This window comes from Glycine max, chromosome 18 (genome assembly GCF_000004515.6).
Source record: "Glycine max cultivar Williams 82 chromosome 18, Glycine_max_v4.0, whole genome shotgun sequence".
NCBI lineage: Eukaryota > Viridiplantae > Streptophyta > Magnoliopsida > Fabales > Fabaceae > Glycine > Glycine max.
The window spans coordinates 47,333,886-47,353,514 of record NC_038254.2 but is presented as its reverse complement, the minus strand read 5'-3'; the positions used below and the strand labels follow the sequence as shown (position 1 = coordinate 47,353,514).

General features: G+C 32.4%; 2 protein-coding genes across 7 annotated transcripts; both read right to left on the bottom strand.

The window, feature by feature from the left end:
* Positions 1 to 1,109: 1,109 nt before the first annotated feature.
* On the bottom strand, positions 1,110 to 6,306 carry ACCA-2 (alfa-carboxyltransferase precursor). Its single transcript, NM_001249264.1, is given in 11 exon segments — positions 1,110 to 2,211; positions 2,301 to 2,378; positions 2,643 to 2,711; positions 2,793 to 2,844; positions 3,512 to 3,666; positions 3,751 to 3,865; positions 3,988 to 4,148; positions 4,277 to 4,384; positions 5,048 to 5,122; positions 5,252 to 5,607; positions 5,990 to 6,306. Coding segments are annotated over 10 exon segments (2,073 nt in total). The 5' UTR covers positions 5,570 to 5,607; positions 5,990 to 6,306; the 3' UTR covers positions 1,110 to 1,269.
* Positions 6,307 to 11,590: 5,284 nt separating this feature from the next.
* LOC102668112 (E3 ubiquitin-protein ligase HAKAI homolog) lies at positions 11,591 to 14,842 on the bottom strand. Of its 6 annotated transcripts, none has more exons than XM_041011690.1 (3): positions 14,332 to 14,842; positions 13,637 to 13,692; positions 11,591 to 12,751 (listed from the first exon to the last, which is right to left on the bottom strand). In XM_041011690.1, exon 3 carries the CDS (start codon positions 12,386 to 12,388, stop codon positions 11,765 to 11,767), a length of 624 nt encoding a protein of 207 aa, XP_040867624.1. In that variant the 5' UTR covers positions 12,389 to 12,751; positions 13,637 to 13,692; positions 14,332 to 14,842; the 3' UTR covers positions 11,591 to 11,764. The 6 variants fall into 6 exon arrangements, with proteins under 6 accessions (XP_040867624.1, XP_040867625.1, XP_006602634.1 ...); XM_041011691.1 differs by having other exon boundaries at positions 13,554 to 13,692; positions 14,533 to 14,842; XM_006602571.4 differs by having other exon boundaries at positions 14,533 to 14,842.
* Between the last annotated feature and the right edge of the window lie 4,787 nt (positions 14,843 to 19,629).

Here is a 19,629-nt window from a genome sequence, read left to right as displayed (position 1 = left end):
CATTCAAATAAGGGACTTTATTATCTCTAAAGAGCTAAGTACGAAAGAGGCCAAAAAGAGGATTCAATCTTGGAGCACCAATGAACAATTGCTTGTTGACAAAGTCTATGAATACATTAGAGGTGTCAAGCCTACTGTTAGTTGGTGTTCTGTTATATGGAACCCAGCAATCCCCCCTAAGATGTCTTTCATTTTGTGGTTTGCTAAAAGGAATCGGTTGCTTACTCTTGACAAAGTTGCTTTTTTGAACAAGGGTTCCCTCTGCCCTTTATGTTCAAATGAGCCTGAGTCAAATGCTCATTTGTTCTTTTCTTGCAGGAAATCTCTCCAAGTTTGGGCTCACATTCGTGATTTGGCTCCTTTCCGCAGGCATTTTACTTCTTTACAGCGCATTACTGACTCTTTAATTAGGGGTAGATCCACATCAGGTGTTCAAGGAAAATTACGTTGTCTGGCTATAGCAATTACAGTCTACTGCATTTGGCTGTCTAGGAACAAGCTGATTTTTGAAGATTATCAATTTTCTGTCATAGAGGTTATTAGCAAGATTAAGTTTCTTATGTATAGACAAGCGCATCTGTTGCATTTGTTTTAGCATCTTGATATATGTCTTCTTGTATTAGGAAGACTTTTGATTTTCTTTAACTGCGGGGTATGCCCCATTTATTATTGTATCATTTTGGGTTTAATATAATTTACATTTTTTTCAAAAAGTAAGAAAAAAAAAACTTTTTACAAGAATCATTTTACAAGGACCAAAAAAGAATTTTACAAGAACCATTTTCAAAAGACATTTTTTACGGACCCGAAAAAATAAAATAAAGAAACAAAAATATACCTAAATCAATTATAAATAGTTAACTGTCATCATGGATTTGTTATAACTGCAGGTGGATAAAAGTCCATACCAACTACAGCATTTAAGCAAATAAACAAGTAGGGCAACATTGTCACCCCCTTCCCTCCGAAACCAAAAAGTAGGGCTAATCATTCTTGCAAATAACATTACAGCACCAAGCGTCATTTTATTACTCGGTTCCTCAAACTCAAACAATTTATACAATGTTCATCTAAGTCTATTTAGGGAGAAATTGAACATTTTAAATGATTAAAAAAGAGCAAAATGAACATGAAAAGAAAAGAAAACATAAGAAGTCATTCTAAATATAACTGCAACATTGTGACTCAAACAAATACAAAATGGTTTTCAATTTTATTCCCCCCTACTGGTCCTCTATTGGAAGATTATAGAAAAAATATTGGCCACCATTAACACGGTATCTCCTTAAAATTACCAAACATGTCTCTAAGAAGTATGGCCATAATAATTCTAGATGATGTTCTAAATATAAAATCACCAATTCTACTCTTTGATTCTGAATCAGGCGTCTCTCCAGCCTTAGGAACCTCCAATTTCAATTGCAGTACCTTGTTCTTAATATCATCCGATGAGTTAACCAAACTTTCAATTTGATTTTCTATTACCTCTTTTACTTCTTTTACTTCTTTTAGTTCTATCATAAACTCAACGATTTTCTTCTTCAACTCGTCATCCAAATCACTTGCTGAGGATGCACCAGCACCTTTAATTTCAGCCTTTAATGCTTCAAATGTTTCCCTTATTTTTGGATTACTCAAGGCATTATCAACTTTTTTCTCCAACTCTTGCTTAAATGTGACAGCCTCATTGTCCTTGTTTGCATCTGACAGAAGCTTAACTTTACATAATTCGCTCAGATAGGTAAACTTATTCTGCAGCCTTCCATAATTGGGAGCTGCACGCAGTTGCTGTTCAAACTCCACCCTTAGCTTTTCTATCTTATCCTTCAGCAATGGATCAACAATTTGATTATCTGCATTTGCTTTTGAAACTTCCTCCCTTAGTTTCAACAAACTGTCTGTCAAGCCCGTGGCTTTAACTGCCTCAGAGTATTCTAGATCAACCTCCCTTGTCAGTTGCTTTAGCATCTCATCCAGATCTAGTTTTGGAGGAACAGGAGAAGATTCCTTAGCTTCCAAAACCTGTTGCTTCAGTTTCTCAACCTCAACTTCTAGTTCAGCATCAGAAATCTTAGCAATAGATAGATCCCTCTTCTTCATGTTGGCTTTTCTCTTAGGATCTATAGGAATACCTTCCTGGAATCCACCAATCTTTCTGAACTTAAGCATGCGATGTTTTAACAGTTCTTCTGTGTTCATCTTCATGAGCTCCTACATAATGGACAAGAGAAAGTTCCAAAGTTAACACATGCGTTAACATATTTGTTTTCAGTAGAACACTTGCTGCCTGCAAAACTTACATCCATGGTTTCTTTGATAGCCTTTTTTATCTGTTGAGAGGTCCACTCTGGATCTGCATGTGCACCACCAAGTGGCTCCTATTTAAAATACAAAATGAAATTCTATTTAGGTTCTATTCCCAAGAGAATATTGTTATCAATCTTTAATTTCAAATGTTTATATTATACAAGAAAGGATAAAATTAGAACAAATCCAAACCAGGAGTTAAAGGTTTGACAAATTTTCCTGAACACTGAAATACTTATGACCTATATACTCATATTTAAACCAATAAGATGATAAATTCCATGTATGTGAATAAGATTTAAGAGAAAAAAACATAATTAATAGTAGCTTCTTACAGGTATAACACCATCTGCAATTTGTAATTTGCACAGTTCAGTGGCTGTAATCTTCAATTTCTCAGCAGCCTGTAAAGGATAATAAAAAAGAAAATAGTTAAACTAAAATATTATGAATCGAAAGAGTCAAAGTACTGGCATCGTATATACCTTTGGAGAAGCTTTAGCTGTCTTCCACAAGATTGCTGCACATGCCTCTGGACTAAATCATGTAATAAATAAAGGTCAAACCAGCAGAACAAACAACAAGACTTTTCAATTAGTAAAATTATCAATAATAATGCAAGTAGTCAACCATATCACTCACTCACTTTCTCTCTCTCTCTCTCTCACATACACACACATATATAATATATATGAGAAAGTATCAAATAAGAGCTCATTGTGAGAAATGAAGAAAACTAAAAATATAGACCATTAGATCGTATTTTTAATTGGTGTCAAAGTTTGTGTTGCTTTTTTAATTGGTCCTGTTGTGCACAACACACTGACCAATATTGTCACTCATAGCCTCTATTTCTCACACTGCCCAACATTGTCCGTCACACTCTCAGACTCAGCAACATACCTTTATAAGGCTTTAGGTGTGGCAGGAAAAACAATTTCATGAAAGAATACAATTTCATGTGGCACACAAATAATAACTTTAAGCCTTTGATATATATTGTAATTGGGGTTTATCCCTTTTTTCTTAATAAGAAACCAGGTTTCTATGATTCTATTACCTTGAACCTTCGGCTATAGATAATTGCAAGAAACTCTACAACATTCATCCAACATGCACGGGGGAGGGGGGAAAAGGCATATAATTGAAATAATTACTACAATGCTATAAAATTTGCAAATAGTGGAGTAAAAAATTAAATCACCTGGCAACATAAAAAACAGCATTTTCAAGCATGAGTAATTTATTAGCACATCCAATGGCTAGGGCGCCACCTGAACCACCTTCTCCAATAACTATAGATATAACTGGCACCTTCAGACCAAACATGGATCTCAAATTGTGAGCAATCGCTTCACCCTGCAAGCATGAAAATCAACAAATGGGTTAGCCTTGTAACAGAAGAAAGCCCAAGAATCTTAGAGAGCCTAACTAGCTACATACCTGTCCTAGTTCCTCTGATTTAAGGTCAGCATATGCCCCAGGCGTGTCAATGAAAGTAACTATGGGGAACCCATGATGATCTGCATATTCCATCAAGCGAAGGGCCTTCCTGTAACTGTTTGAATTGAAAATTTACCATCAGTGTCAAATGCAGATAAATCAATGTTAATTAGAGTTTCTATCCTATCTTAAATCTAGTCAATATCTTGTATCAACTAAAGTTCCTCGTCAACATACCCATGAGGAGTTGGCATCCCAAAGTTACGCTGAATGTTTTCTTTAGTATTTCTACCCTTTTGGTGACCGATGAACATGTAGCTTCTACCATCTATAGTCCCTAGACCAGTAACAATAGCAGGATCATCATAACCTGCCCGATCACCATGGAGTTCAACAAACTGAAACACGAGGAAACATGGAAATTCGGTTAAAGTGGTTCAATAACAAAAAAGCAACTATAATATGTATTATGAAAATGAAATAACTAGAATATTGAAGTAAAAAACAAAAATAATACTTAGAAGACCTTTTCAGTTATGTTAAAGACATGATCAAGGAAAGTTGGCCTGTTAGGGTGCCGTGCGATGTTGACCCGCTGAATAGGAGTCAGATGCGTATACAGATCCTTTAAAGCCTGAAATAATAATGCGAGCAGTGAAAGGATGAGACTTTTACCAATTTTACTGTTCAAATTTTAGGGATTGGGAGGAAAAGTTAAAATAACAAAAAAAGTATATATCTGAATTTTGAATAATGTAACTCTGAATAATTTTATTACAAAACAATAAACTTTACCCCTACTTACTGATAATACAGGTAAAGAACAAGTGTAGCAAAAGCCTAAGTCAATAAAACTCATCATTCAAACACAATATAACAATTAACAACACAATAATATTCTTTAACACAAGATACCCTAGTAGTTACTTAAATGTAAAGAAAAGTATCATCTGGCAAAAGAGAAGCAAAAGAAAACATAAATAAATAAATAACCTTTTGCGGAAACAGTTGAATCTGCATTTCAGAGAAAAAGATATACTATAAGCTACTAAGAAGTCACAGGGCATTTGACGCAAATGGATAGCCAACATGAATGACAGTCAGGCTTAACTAATTTGCTTAAGACACAACTAACCCAGTGGGGGCTAAAAATATGCTATATATTAAATCTTGCAAACAACAAGCAGAGAGAAGCATGATGGCAATTTTCTCATGAGAACTCTTATCATCGTCAGTTTGCTCATTCAAGTAATCCACTTTTCTTAGGAACAAAACTTATTTGTTATAACAGTCAAACCTGCTGGTACTTGGTCTCCAATGAGAGAATCTGATCACTGAAGTCCAGTCCAGTTTCGTTCGCCATCTTTTGTACCTGTTTCCAACCATAAATACCACTTATGTTAGCTCATTAGCAATAAGCACAACCTCCACGAATCAGGAAAATACAACATATTCATTCTCGCTCAAGCAAACAAAGCACACAGATTAAGTTAGAAGTTACATCAATGATCTTCTTTTGCAGATCAACAAGAGGCTTTTCAAAATCCAAAGTGACAGGCTTTGGTTTCTCCTTGAGTGGCTTGAACATGGAAAGGTGGCTCAGCACTCCACCTTTCACATTGGGATCAGGGTTAGGAGGCCAAGGATATTCATGCTTCTTCACCTTCCTCAGTTTAGCAGCAACTGTAAAGTCCCTCCTCTTCAAAACCAACTTTCCCTTCCCCAAGGTTCTCAAAGGAACACCATTGAAACCGCTGGTTGAACTCCTCAGAAGATCCGAAGCAGAAGCACCAGAAAGAGATGCAGAAGAAGCAGCCATGTTTCCCCTTCCAACTCAATCCCCCAAATCAGCAAAATCTAAAAACAGAACCAAAAACACAAGAGACCCAGAATAAGATCACCAAAACCAACACTCAATAAGGAAACAAAGAGACAAAATCAACAAGACCCAGAAAGGGAACTCGAAAAAAGAGTGAAAAAAGACAAAAACTTTATCTGGATCCAAAAGAAAACAAAAAACAAAAAAAAATTTCGTCATGAACCCGTTTAATCTACTTAACTAATCTCCATTTTCACAAAATCCAAGCAACATCGAGCAAGAGTTTCAAATTCTCACTATCAAAAGATACCATAAACTATTCATTCAGTTCAGAACTCATTAAACAAGCTCCTGAAATTGAGGAGAGTAAACTCCATTATCTAGGAGCAAAAGGGGAGGGAAGTTTTGAAGGAAAATTACCAGGGAGAAGTTGAAGATCCAGAAAAAGAAGAGTGAAAGAGAGAGGAGTAGGTGCAATCTAATTCAAACGGTAAGAGAAAGAGGAAGAGAATGCGATGTAATTAAGGGTGTGTTTGAGGTGAAAGAACTTCGTGGAGATCGTCAATGAAAGAGAAGAGAATAGGAAAGGGAAAAAGGAGTAGTTGTTGTTGTTTGTTGTAGGGAGTAGAAGGCAAAGGAAACAGATTGGGGTTTTGTTGTTAAAAAAGGAAAAAGCCAAACTCCCAAGTGATGGAGGCGATACTTCTTATGCTATGAGTGAGTGTGTATCTCGCAACTCACAATTATGAGCCAGCTTTTTTCGGTTTGGCAGTTAAACTACACAGACTTCATTCATTCTTTCTTCGCATCATACAACAAACACAATCTCTATGTAACAAAACAAAATAACATACTAACATTAACATTAAACATAAAAATGTACTTACAAGTCACACAACACAACAGAATATGCTTAAATTTTAAGGTTTATTTATTTTATGGGATGTGGTTGAAGAATTTTAAGATGTGGTTGAATTAAAAATGTCTCTAAATTTAATTTTTAAAGTAATTATTAAATAAATAAGTAATGTTATTATATAATAAATAAGATATTGTTTTACAACTGTATTCTTCTTTTAATAAAATATGTTTTAACTTTTTAGTTTGATGATGTGATAAAGTAAAATAATTACTCTATCTTATTCTTATTAATGATTTGGTACACTAATATAATTTGAGTTACTTGTATTGTTAATTATTTTATTATATATTAGTTTATCATATTTGGCTTTCTCTCTTCTTTCTATTTAACCACTATCCTGATTATTGTTATCATTATCATCTCTTTTATCATTAGTCATATTATCATTACTACCTTGTCGTCATTATAATCACAATCACTATCAAGTCTATCATTATCTAAAAGTAAAACAATAATATTATTTTGTACGTACTAAATATTAGATAAGATTATAATGTATTTTATTTTTATCCTATCATATTTTTATTCCACTTTAATATTTTATCATATGACATTTTATCATATCATATTATAATTACCAAATGAATTCTTAAGATATTAGAGTGGGAGACAAAATTATTGGGACTAAAATCAATTTTAATAAAAAAAGTAACGCTCTTAAAATTTACCTAATTTTTTATACAATCATAATATTTTAATGAAATTATAAAATTTTACTTTTTGTTGTTTTATGAAATTATAAATTGTGGGATGATATTTAATTTTTTACACTATCATAATATCTTCAAAACATCTATACTATCTGTTTATTGTGAATATATATATATATATATATATATATATATATATATATATATATATTAAATTTATTTTTTGTTATAGCAAAATAGAATTTTATGAGTTAAATTAATTTTTCAAATATTTTTAAATTTTTATAGATTATATGTGTATTAAAAATTTAAGATATTCATCTAAAATGTTATATAATTTATATTCACGTAAAAGAATGTTTGTTTTGGCTAGCATGATTGGTTGGATAAATTATAGATTAGAACCGTTAATGTATGTTTTTGGAGTTGTGCTCATCTTCCTTGTCACGTGGTGTTGCTCCAGGACCTTCTCTTAATTACTTTTTTAATTCTAGAAGTAACAACTTAATAAAAGGCAACTTATACTTAAAAGATATCTATATCAATATACAAAGAGGATATTATTTTGTGTAATTGTTTTTGTTGTTTATAATTTTAGATTATTTTATCCTTAATAATATTAAAGTAGTAACAATAATTAATCTTTTTTAATTTTTATTTTTATTTTTTGAATTCTTTTGTAGATTTATTTTACCTTCCACTTCTATTTTATACTATATTTCCTTAAACAACATAGTCTAACCTTTACAACGTAACGACACATCACTTTTTTCTTCGAACATTTCAAATTAATAACAATACTCAAATTAAATATCATGTTCCAATTTTATAATTTCTTTTATTACTTCAAGTTTCTGCATGTAACATCTTTCTTTCCATCTATTTTTTTTTTCTCTTCTCCATCTTTAACTTTCTCTTTAGTGTATAATTATATCGGGTATAAATTTTGTTTACATGATGTTTAGAAATTCATTTTCATTTTGATTACATTTGGAAGGATGAAATTTAACATGACACACAACATAGGAAAGACATGGTTGTAATTCCTGCAACAATACTTTGTCTTGCATCCAAAGCATTCAAAGTCTTTTTCTTGATCTTCTTCTTTTTTTTCTTTTTTAGAAAAAGAAACATGTTATTAATGAATTGTTTTTGAGTTTATCAAGTGTTACATTTGTAGTCAAATTCTCGAGTAGAATGATCAATAATTTCATATGTATCCAAGTAATAATATCAATCATTTTATATCAAATGATTTTTTCTTTATCTTATTCACTTATTATAAGTTTTTTGTTTTTTAAAAAAAATTATCTTTGTACCTTTAGGGAAAGGAAATCATGAGAATATATAATTTTCTAATATTTCAGGATGATAAAAAATGTATGGTACTATGCTCTTTAATCTAAAGAGAGAAATTAAAAGACACAAGGTAAGTAAAAAAAAACCTATTATATTTTATAGACTTTTTAACTTTCTTCTTGTGCTTTATTTTTATTTGTTGAAATTTTAGAGGATCCTTATAAAATACCAATATAACCACCATGAACACATTACGTTATATTAACGTAATTATCAAGAAGAGTTTTAGGAATACCTGGATCCATAATGATTGATCAAACAAACGCAGTGGAATCTGAATCCGTAAGTGATTTCTGATCTATGTACTCTTCTTAAGATCTGTTACTGGACGGATAACCGGCTAATAGCATAACGGGTGACTTCGTGGTTCTTCCTCAACCAGAACCTTTTATTCCTTAATAGGACATTCGTAACTCTTAAGATGGAAAAAAGAAAAACTATATGTGATGACTCGGTATATTGAGAATCATAGTCTTCTTATAGTGTGTTAACCTAATAGGGTTTCCATTATCCCCTATTGAGCCAACACTAACATCTGTTCATTTAAGTCTATATCATCTGATTTGGTTGTCTAACGACCTCACTTAATTTGATCATATAAAATAAAATCTACTAATGATAAATAGCTAATATAATTGTCTTATAATATTAGTTCACATTAATTATTGAAATAGAAAATTCTAACAATCTCTCACTTGAGTTACATATTGTAACAATTATGTCAAAAATCCTTAAGCGTGCATCTGTATGTTATTTACCTTTAGACTTCCACCTTAACAACTTGGTTCATCTCATATATCAATAATGGAATCATTGCAGTTTTCGTCACTACAACAAATGTAACTAGATCCCAATGATCACCACATCAGTACACTCAATGACATAGGTCAATATGGATAAGCAGCATGAAAATTACATGCAATGTGATCTTAGTCATGCTTATTCCCAACTGGTCCAAACTTCATTCTTTATAAAGATCTATCCAAACACAACATAAATATTACAAACAAAACAAGTTGATAATGAAATGGTAAACTTCAACTTTATTTCTGCAAAAAATCCAAACAACAAAATATTTGTAAACCATAAGATATAGAACATAAGTAAAACTCCCACTAAAATAAGGTACTATCAAGAATTACACCCGTCTGAGTAGTGTGCTCATGCAAAACTTTAAGTGTCATACCTTTAGTAAGTGGATCAGCTAGCATGAAATGAGTCCCTATATGTTCTATACAAATCGGTATTTTTTGAATTCTTTATATAATAACCAAATATTTTATGTCAAGAAAATTTTACTTGGTTGAATCCTTAATAAGACTATTAAGATATTGTCCTAATAAACACTCAATGACTATTTAATATTGACGATAACAGACAAGTCAGTTATAATAATTTAGTAATCATAAATTCTAGTATGATGTCTCATAGCAAAATATTAACTCCACCAACATGATTAAACGTGGATCCTTATGTGAAGTGATTGCTATTAAGATATTCTAAAAAAATCCATGTCAGAATACCCAATGATCTCTAAACTTCTAGACTTTCTTCTTAAGTGTTTTTATAGGTAAAGAAGAAAAAATCTAATGATTTTTACCTTGTCTCATTCAAATGCTATAAGTCTTTTTAGTTACATTTTTATTATCTTTGTGCCTTTAGGGAACAAAAGTAATGAAAGTATATAATTTTCTAATATTCCATGAGGTAAAAAGTTGTATGGTGTTGTATTGACAAAGACGATTTGATCTGAAGAGAAAAATAAGAAAAAATGGGATAAATAAAGTAAAAAAATCATTTTACAATTTATAGGCTTTTTAATTATTTTCTTCTTCTGTATTATTTTCTTACTTTATTATTTCTTCTAAGTATTCTTACAGATAAAGAATAAAAAAATCTAATAATTTTTGCCTTATTTCATTTATACTATAAGTTTTTTTTATTTATTATCTTTGTGCCTTTAGGAAAGGAAAGCCATGAAAATATATATTTTTGTAATATTCAAGGATGGTGAAAAACATGTATGATGTTGTGTTGGCAAAGCCTTTAATTTAAAGAGAGAATAAAAAAAATAGGATAGACAAAGTGAGAAAACCTTACATTTTATAGAAGTATATACACCCTAAGAGTAAAGATAATTAAAGAACAAAATAAGAAGAAGAAAAATTCAATATGTGACATAATAATATTACCATTTCAATATTTCACAAATACATTTATCAAATAGAATGACATTTAAATATGTACCATAAATAATTTGGTCAACTGTGCATAAATAGACATATATTTACAAATATAATATATTAATTTATCATGTTATTATAACAAATAAAAAAATATAAAAGATAAAATTATGTATAATTACAAAACATATTAAAAAGATATATCAATAAAAATGCGGACAGGTGTGACATATTTCTCCTAAGCGAAATAAATTGAATTTATTAGCAACACAGATCGTGTTCTCTATTATAGTCAGCAAATATTTATGTAATGTAACAATGCTTTTAAAATTTCAGAAAATATAACTATATAATTTAGGGAAATGTTCAGGAAAAAAAACATTTAAGAACTAAAAAAAGGAAAAATATTTATAGATATAATCTCTACATAATTAATTTAATTAAAATTAAAAAAATAAACTAAACGAAAATATTTAAAACCATAAAAAAATATGTATTATTAATATGGTTGAGTGTTTACATTGTGCAAGGGTTTCTTAAACGGAAGCTAAGAGAAAAACTTGAACCAACGGGGAAGAAAAAGTTGATGAAAGTCAAAATACGTTGCTAGGTATGGTGATATGCTAATTCAATTTCATTTGAACTGAAACTTCTTAGTTCTTAATTAAATGCTAGTATTTTACTAATAATTTTAAAAAATGTACATATCCAATTCCTAAGTTTGAAACCTTTAATTTAAAACTTTCATAAAAAGTAGTTTAACTAATAAAATATTTTTTAATAGTAATTTATTGAAGAAAATAATTAATGTACCGAACATTCTCTCGGTTCCGATTCTTATTATCTTATATTGTGATTCTACAACCAAACAAGACATAAAACTTTTCATTTCATTACCTTTGGTAAATGATAATGGAAAAACTCAAAATTCGATTAAAATATACAAAATACAAATTGGCCCAAAAGTAAATAGTCTAATCGCTGTTTAGCAATTTGAATGATGCATGAGACAAATACGGTTGCAGAAACATCCTGAACAGTAACCAAACCTAATCCAAGAAAGTAAAGATTGGAAGCCTTACTAGCCTTGGCTACCAAAGCTATCACGGGTATCATGCTGCCACCCCCCATAACTCTGACCATCATGCCCAAGCTCTCCAGAATAGTAGTTCTGTTTCCCATATGACATGTGGGATGGAGGGGGAGGTGGCGGTGGGAGGGGCATGGGCTGTGGTGCCAATATACCTTTGCCCTCCCTTGGATCCACAACCATACCACCCTGTGCTTGTTCAAAAGGCACACCACCCATTCCTGAATTCCATGGCTGGGGATAATTTCCTGGAAAATTTGGGCCATTTGGGACACCTTGTGGGAAACCCAGTAATGAACTCTGGTCCCCACCTACATCAGAACCTGAGTCCTGCCTAGGCATATCATAGGGAGCACCGTAAAATGGCTGAGCTCGTTCGTTTGGGTAAGGGGGATAGCCAAATGTCATGGGAGGGTCCGGCATTGGGTTTGAAGTAACCAGCAAGGGAACATTGGAAGTTTTTGCAGGGTGCATTGCTGGATACCCGAGAAATGGGGCCTCTGGACCAACTTCCTGTTGTCTGTCAGCAAACTGGGAAGGATCTTGTGGGGGATGCTGCATGTCAAAATTTTGTAGATGAAAGCCCTGTTGTCCACCACTAACAGAGGCAGACATGGTATCTGAAGGGTGTTGTTGTTGACCATAATATGGTGGCTTTGGTTGCTCTCTAGGTGTGTCTGTCTACGAGATTTGTCTTCCAGATCATGTTGCTGGGAATTTGAACCAGGAGAAAAAACTGGTCTTTGGGGACCGCGAGCAGTGGAATCTGAAGCCGTTGATTGCCTAACACTCTGTGCCTCCGACTCATTTCCATCTTCTTTATCTGCATTGGGTCGAAGAAGGCTGCCGTGGCTGTCTTGGATATGAGATTCAAAATCAGCTTTCTTCAAGAAAGACTTGAGACAATGAGGAGCCACACAAATGAGGATTCCTTCCATCATTTTAATTGTTTGAATCTTATGAATTCGATCGTCACACCTGTGCTCCAAGGAAACCATTTTTTACAAAAACATCAGATACTATACAAGAAAGAGAACTTCTATACATGATATGGAAGCTATTAATTGAAAAACAAATTCCCTTGGGTCAATAATAAAGTCTATTATGAACCAACCATCACGAAAGCTTAAGCCATTGGGTAAAAAAAGCACATGAACAGTTTTATACCCAACATGCCTCCTCCTCACACAAAAGTCTTTGAACTTGGAGTGTAAAGTATGCACAAGCCCACCTTGACTAGTGTTAAAATTCAATTTTTTATTCAAATAATGGGAGCAGTATTAATCAAACTATAAAGGTCAGAGAGTTGGCAACACCATGCCATTAACTAAATATCCCAAAAGCTTACAGTGTTGGATGAAAGCTCATGAATAGTTTTATCTGGCAGTAGACATACCTCAGTCCTCAAGTTCCCAAAACACAAGGGAAACCGTAAAAATGAATAAATAAAGACACTCAGACACCTATTCCATGCTTATGTAAATATTTCTAGCATCTCTGCTATTGCAAAAGTATTGCTACAAACGGCTTGCATGCACATCATCCAAACCTATTTAAGCTGGCCGAGTTTGAATTATGTGCAGCTGCCCCCACATAAATGTACAAATCAAAATATGCCCACCCACCCCATATTAGGCGCAAATGACAAGTAAGCAAGAGATACTAAGAGCTATCTGAATTTCCCAATTCTGCAAACAATAGCATTATTTGAAAATATTGTTGGAACGAAATATGAAGCTTACTTGGAGGAAGCGAGTTGACCAGGGAAAGAAATCCTTACCTGGAGGAAGCTTACTTCTATCATATGATTTAAGGATCTTAGTATGAAATAACTGATCATGTCCAGGTGACTGTGATACTTACACAGGTTTGTCATCTGAACGTTCTCTTTTCAACTTTCCTTTTCTTTCTTCACGTTCCTAAAAAGAAGCAGGAACTCAGTATTAAAGAAGAGACTTTTGAAAGTAAACTACATTTGATTACTTATAGAAGCCATAGAATCAGGGGGAAATGTGGCATAGATGTGATTGTAAGGCTAAAAAGAAATCTAGTCAAAGACCCCAACCAGTTCTGATTAAAAATTAAGGTAGCAAAGACCCAATTCCAGGATTGTAAAATTTTCTCTTTATTTTAATGCTTTCTATAGATAGGTAGCTGGAATCATATCAAATCCAAAGAATCTAATAACTATATAACATCTACTAATGCTGCTACAGAATCGGCTTAGTTGATTTTGATGGTGGGCATAGTTATCAATCTCAGATAACAGCGCATAGCAGCTAACTTTGAAAACACTAACAGACTAGCAGGAATCAGGATGACTGTTATTTTAAATATTACGATTGATGCAAACTAAATAATTTAGCCTACACATATAAATACCTAAAAAAAAAAACAAAATTAAAGAAATTCATGATAAATAATAAGTAACAATTTACACACAATCACCATAAATCTAGGAGAAATAAGGGCAAAGTAATCAAGTCATAAAATGAAGGATGATGGTAAAATTAATAGAAAAAGAACCTAACAAATTGATTTATTTTTTTTTTTTTTACCAAAATATGAACTGAAAAGTCTAAAGGAAGAAGAAAGAACAGAACACAGCAGTGTTATCAATTGCAGGTCATGGAAAATGGCAGAAAACCAATAATCTGCTATATCGTATAGATAGCATCGCTGACAAATAGCAAAAGTTGCATAGCAGTTGACAAATAGCAAAAGTTGCATAGCAGTTGACAAATAGCTCAGTGACGCACGCGGTGAATGGAATTGGCATGGAGAAAGAGCAAAAACTCTACTAGAATTATGGCGCAGAACGCTTCTCCCTCGTCATGGTGTCGAAACTCCAAACCCTAGAGAGAGAAGCAGAAGCAGAGAGAGAGAGAGAGAGAGAGAGAGAGAGAGAGAGAGAGAGAGGTGTTTGTTTGTTTGTTCGTTGGATTAGTGAAAGAAGTAAGGAGTTAGCTTTGTTTTGTTTGTTGCCGCTGGGAGAAACAGAGTGACAGACGAAGCCAGGAGTAGACGAAGACATAAAAACTAAAAAGCAATTCGAAATTTGTCAGTTAGAAAGCAAATTTTATATTGTATACACTATACTATTATTAAAAAAACATTATATATTACTATATTAATACGATCCATAAAATTGACGCAATGACTGAACTCATCGTTTACACCCCTACCCAGCGATATGTACAATTTTTAAAGATAAATAATAATGATGCCCAACGAACTAAATTAATCCTTTGACGTAATATATCATGTGACATAATAGTCTTTTAATTCAAGATACAAAGAAATATTAGTACGTTAATATATCGTGTTATATGTAATTTTAAGAAACTTTAAAAATGTTCTCTTCTATCTAAGTAATTACTTTCACAAGATTTTTTTTTCTACATTAATATATTTAATAACTTTTATTTTTTTCCATAAAAAATAATATTACTTCCATTAAACAAATTTTTAAATGAACTAGTATTAATTTAATCACTTTATCTTTGTAATATTTAATAGAATTGACAGTAAAAAAAATCATATAACATTTTTAAAATATAAAAATATGTTGAGAACAATTATAAAATTTTGCAAAAACATAGGTATTTTGAATTTTTTTTTTCATGATATTGTGTGTTTTATAGAAGTGTGTAATATTTTTTCAAATGAAAATATTAAAATAAATGTTCCTACTAAAGGAATTTTTTATCCGCCACCGATTACATGTATGTTTTAAAATTACTTGTGCATGCAAATGAAAACTATTTTTCTTTTTCAGACACCATACTATTATATTATTATGTATAATATTAATAATTCGTCCCTTCAAATATATCACTAATACACGTATTTTTCATTGGATTAATTAATTTTTTATTCTTTCATTTTTTTTTTGCCAATTTTAGTCTTTTATTATTTTTTTTGAGTATTATTGGTCCCTCTAATTTATTTTTGTATCTATAATAAGTGCAATTTATGCAATTCATGTTGAGTTTTTTTTAATCTCCTAATGATTGCTATCCCAATGTTGTTAGAAATTTTATAATTCCTATTTAATTAATATGAATTACATATTATATTATAATATTTATATTAGTTATTTATATTTAAATGAGTTTAATATAAAGTGATTTATTTAAGTGAGCCTATTAGACTGTCAGAAAATTGATATGAGCTTAATGAGCGGAAACCAATTTGGCCCATTATGGGATAATGGGAACCCTAATAGGGTTAAAACCTAAGGGATAATTATGGTCCTCAATATATCAAATCAATAAACAGATTTCCCTCTCTTCATCTAAAGAGAAAACGAAGGTTCCATAAGGAAGAATGTGATTTGGTTGAGGAAGATCATTAAACTAATTGTTCGTGACCACTGTCTGATTCCACTGCGTGTTGATCAAGCTCTCTATGGATCCAGGTATTCCTTAAAATCTCTTGATAATCTGACGTAATGTATTTTGGTGCTTATTTGGTATTTTATAAGGTTTATTGAAGAAAAAAAATAACAAGTGGTATCAGAGCCACTATTACTGTTAGATTATTGAAATTTAAAGCTATGTTTGATATGTATTATATCTGGATCCTTTTAGTTATATGAACCCTAATTTTATTTTGGGGAGAAACTATTTTGATCAATAAAATTGTAAAACCCCTAAATTTATGTGTTATGGTCATAAAGTTTTTCTCCTCTTTAGAATTAATAAAAGACCTCCGCATTTGATTTACGGGGTTGTACAATTTTTTTTGTTTGGGTCGCATTTGCTGACATATTATTATATTTGGGATAAAGGTTCTACGTATCTGGTGTTAGCATTTAGTACGTGACACAATTTCATAAATATATATATTTTTTTGTTTATATGAATCAGTAATAAGACAATGGTCTTTTGTCTTATATGAATCATTGTATTTTTTTGTTTTTCAAACGTTTACTGTTATCACAATTGGGTACAAATTTAACCATTACAGATCCTTTCCATTAAATTGTGTGTCCAATAATTTTAATTAAATTGGTTGAACCATTACGTTGTCAAAGTAACTTCTATTGTGTAAATTGATTTAATTAAATTGCATGGATGTTAGTATGGAATTATTTATGCGAATTGTGCTCGGTCCAAAGGAAGACACAATTTGTCCAAATATTAACATACCTGCGATGATAAATTTGTGACAATTATTAAGTTTTTTTTTATGAGAATAATAGTTGGTCCAAAGAAAGGCTATTATTTGTCAGAACTAATTGTCAATATTTAATCATTGCGTTGAAAGTACCAATTACAAATTAATTTCTCTGTCCAAAGACTAGAATTAATGTTGTCCTAGGTATCTTGTGATGGATTTGTTATGGGAAATATTTGCATGTCTTGTTATATATACTTTATATGACTTGCTTGATTATTTATGAACATGTTATTTTTGTTCTCTGTTTAGTTAATATTATCAGTGCTGCAAATGTTACTGCCCAAGTGAATTTTATCCCAATGTTGAATGGGACAAATTTCAAGGTCTGGAAGGAAGCCGTAGAAATTGTTCTTGGTTGTATGGATTTTGACTTGGCATTGAGGACGGAACCACCCATTTTCACTCCGGAAACCTCTAATGAGGTAAAAAATTGAAAAGTGGGATCGATCCAACCGAATGTGCCCTATCATCATGAAGCGCTCTATTCTAGAGGCGTTTCGGGGATCTATTTCTGAGGGTCAAAGTGCAAAGAAATTCTTTGAGGAAATTGAGTAATACTTTGCCAAAAATGAAAAGGCGGAGACGAGTAACCTTTTAGCTAAACTCATCTCCATGAAGTATAAAGGCAAAGGAAACATAAGGGAGTACATTATGGAGATGTCCAATCTCACATCAAAACTCAAGTCACTTAAGTTAGAGTTTGGTGAAGACTTGCTTGTGCACTTGGTTTTGATCTTGCTTCCTGCATACTTTGAGCAATTCAAAGTAAGCTATAACACTCAGAAGGACAAATGGTCCCTCAATGAGCTTATATCTCACTGTGTACAAGAGGAGGAGAGGCTGCAAAGAGATAGGACTAGAAGTGCTCACTTGACTTTGACCTCTCAGAATAAGAAAAGGAAGAAGACTAAGGGTGCTGCGCAATGGACTTCTCAGCAAAAGAAACAAAATAAGGATGAGTAGTTTGCCTATTACTTCTGCAAGAAGTCGGGACACATGAAGAAAGAGTGTTCCAAGTATGCCGCATGGCGTATAAAGAAAGGTAAATTTCTTATTCTAGTTTGTTCAGAAGTTAATTTGGCTTTTGTACCTAAAGATACTTGGTGGGTAAATTCTAGTGCTACTACTCACATAGGTATGACTATGCAAGGTTGCTTGTGGAACCGACTACCAAGTGATGATGAAAGATTCATCTTTGTGGGTGATGGTAAGAAGGTTGCAGTGGAAGCTATTGTAACTTTTAGATTACAGCTAAAAATTGGATTTTATTTGGATTTATTTGAGACTTTTGTTGTACCATCTTTTAGGCGGAATTTGATTTCTATTTCTAGTTTGTACTAATTTGGATTTTCTTGTTCATTTGGAAATAATAAAGTTAGTCTCTACCAAAATTCAGATATGGTTGGTTCTGGTTCTTTAATTGATAATCTTTACATGCTTGATGTTGTTAGTTCCTATAATGAAATACTGCAAATAAGTTCACATGGTACAAAATGAAAATTGAATGAGAATTCAACCACCTTATGGCATAAGCATTTAGGCCATATCTCTAAACAAAGAATTCAGAGACTTGTGTTGGATGAAATTCTTGACCATTTGGATTTATCAGACTTTGAGGTCTGTATTGAATGCATATATGGAAAACGAGCAAACATAAGGAAATTAGGTGTCGAAAGAGCTAAAGACGTCTTAGAACTAGTGCATACAGACATTTGTGGTCCTTTTCCTACAACTTCTTGGAATGGACAACGATATTTCATTACGTTCATAGATGACTACTCTAGATACCGTTACCTATATTTGATACATGAGAAATCCTAATCCCTAGACGTTTTTAAGACTTTCAAGGCTGAGGTTGAACTTCAACTTGGATAGAAAATTAAGGCTGTCAAATCTGACCGTGGTGGTGAGTACTATGGCAGATATGATGGATCAGGAGAACAACGTCCAGGACCTTTTGCGCTTTTCCTCAAAGAGTGTGGAATTCTTCCGCAATACATTATGTCTGGCAAACCTAGCATGAATGGTGTAGTAGAACGAAGAAACCAAACTCTTAAGGATATGGTGAGAAGTATGATTAGTCATTCCTCTTTGCCAGAGTCACTTTGGGGAGAAGTCTTAAATACCGTAGTTTACATCCATAATAGGGTGCCAAGTAAAACAGTTAATAAAACCCCTTATGAACTTTGGACTGGTAAAAGGTCAAGCATTAAACATTTGCATATTTGGGGTTGTCCAGTTAAGGCACTGCCTTATAGGCCATATGAAAAAAACTAAACTCAAGAACAATTAGCTGCTATTTTGTTGGCTATGTTGAACGCTCTCGGGGCTATAAATTTTACAATCCCACCTTAAGAGCCTTTTTCGAGACGGAAAATGCAAGATTTCTTGAGGAAGTTGCGTTTGGGAAGAAAGAGAACATAAGGAATGTTGTCTTTGAGGAAGAACCTATTATTTACAGTGATTAGATCCTCGTACCTATTACTGTTCAAGACACAACTCCAACAATAGAAGACAATGTTCAAAATATTGACATTGTTCCAGAACAAGACAACAATGAGGTTCTCCCTCAAATACCTTTAGAGCAACCTCAACAACCTCAAGAAGTGCCATTAAGGAGATCCTTTCGAGAGAGGAGAAGTGCAATCTCAAATGATTATATTATATTTCTC

What these genes read in the sequence shown, in the direction of transcription:
- LOC102668112 (XM_041011688.1), bottom strand. Translation starts at nt 12,388, where the DNA reads ATGTCTGCCTCTGTTAGTGGTGGACAACAGGGCTTTCATCTACAAAAT.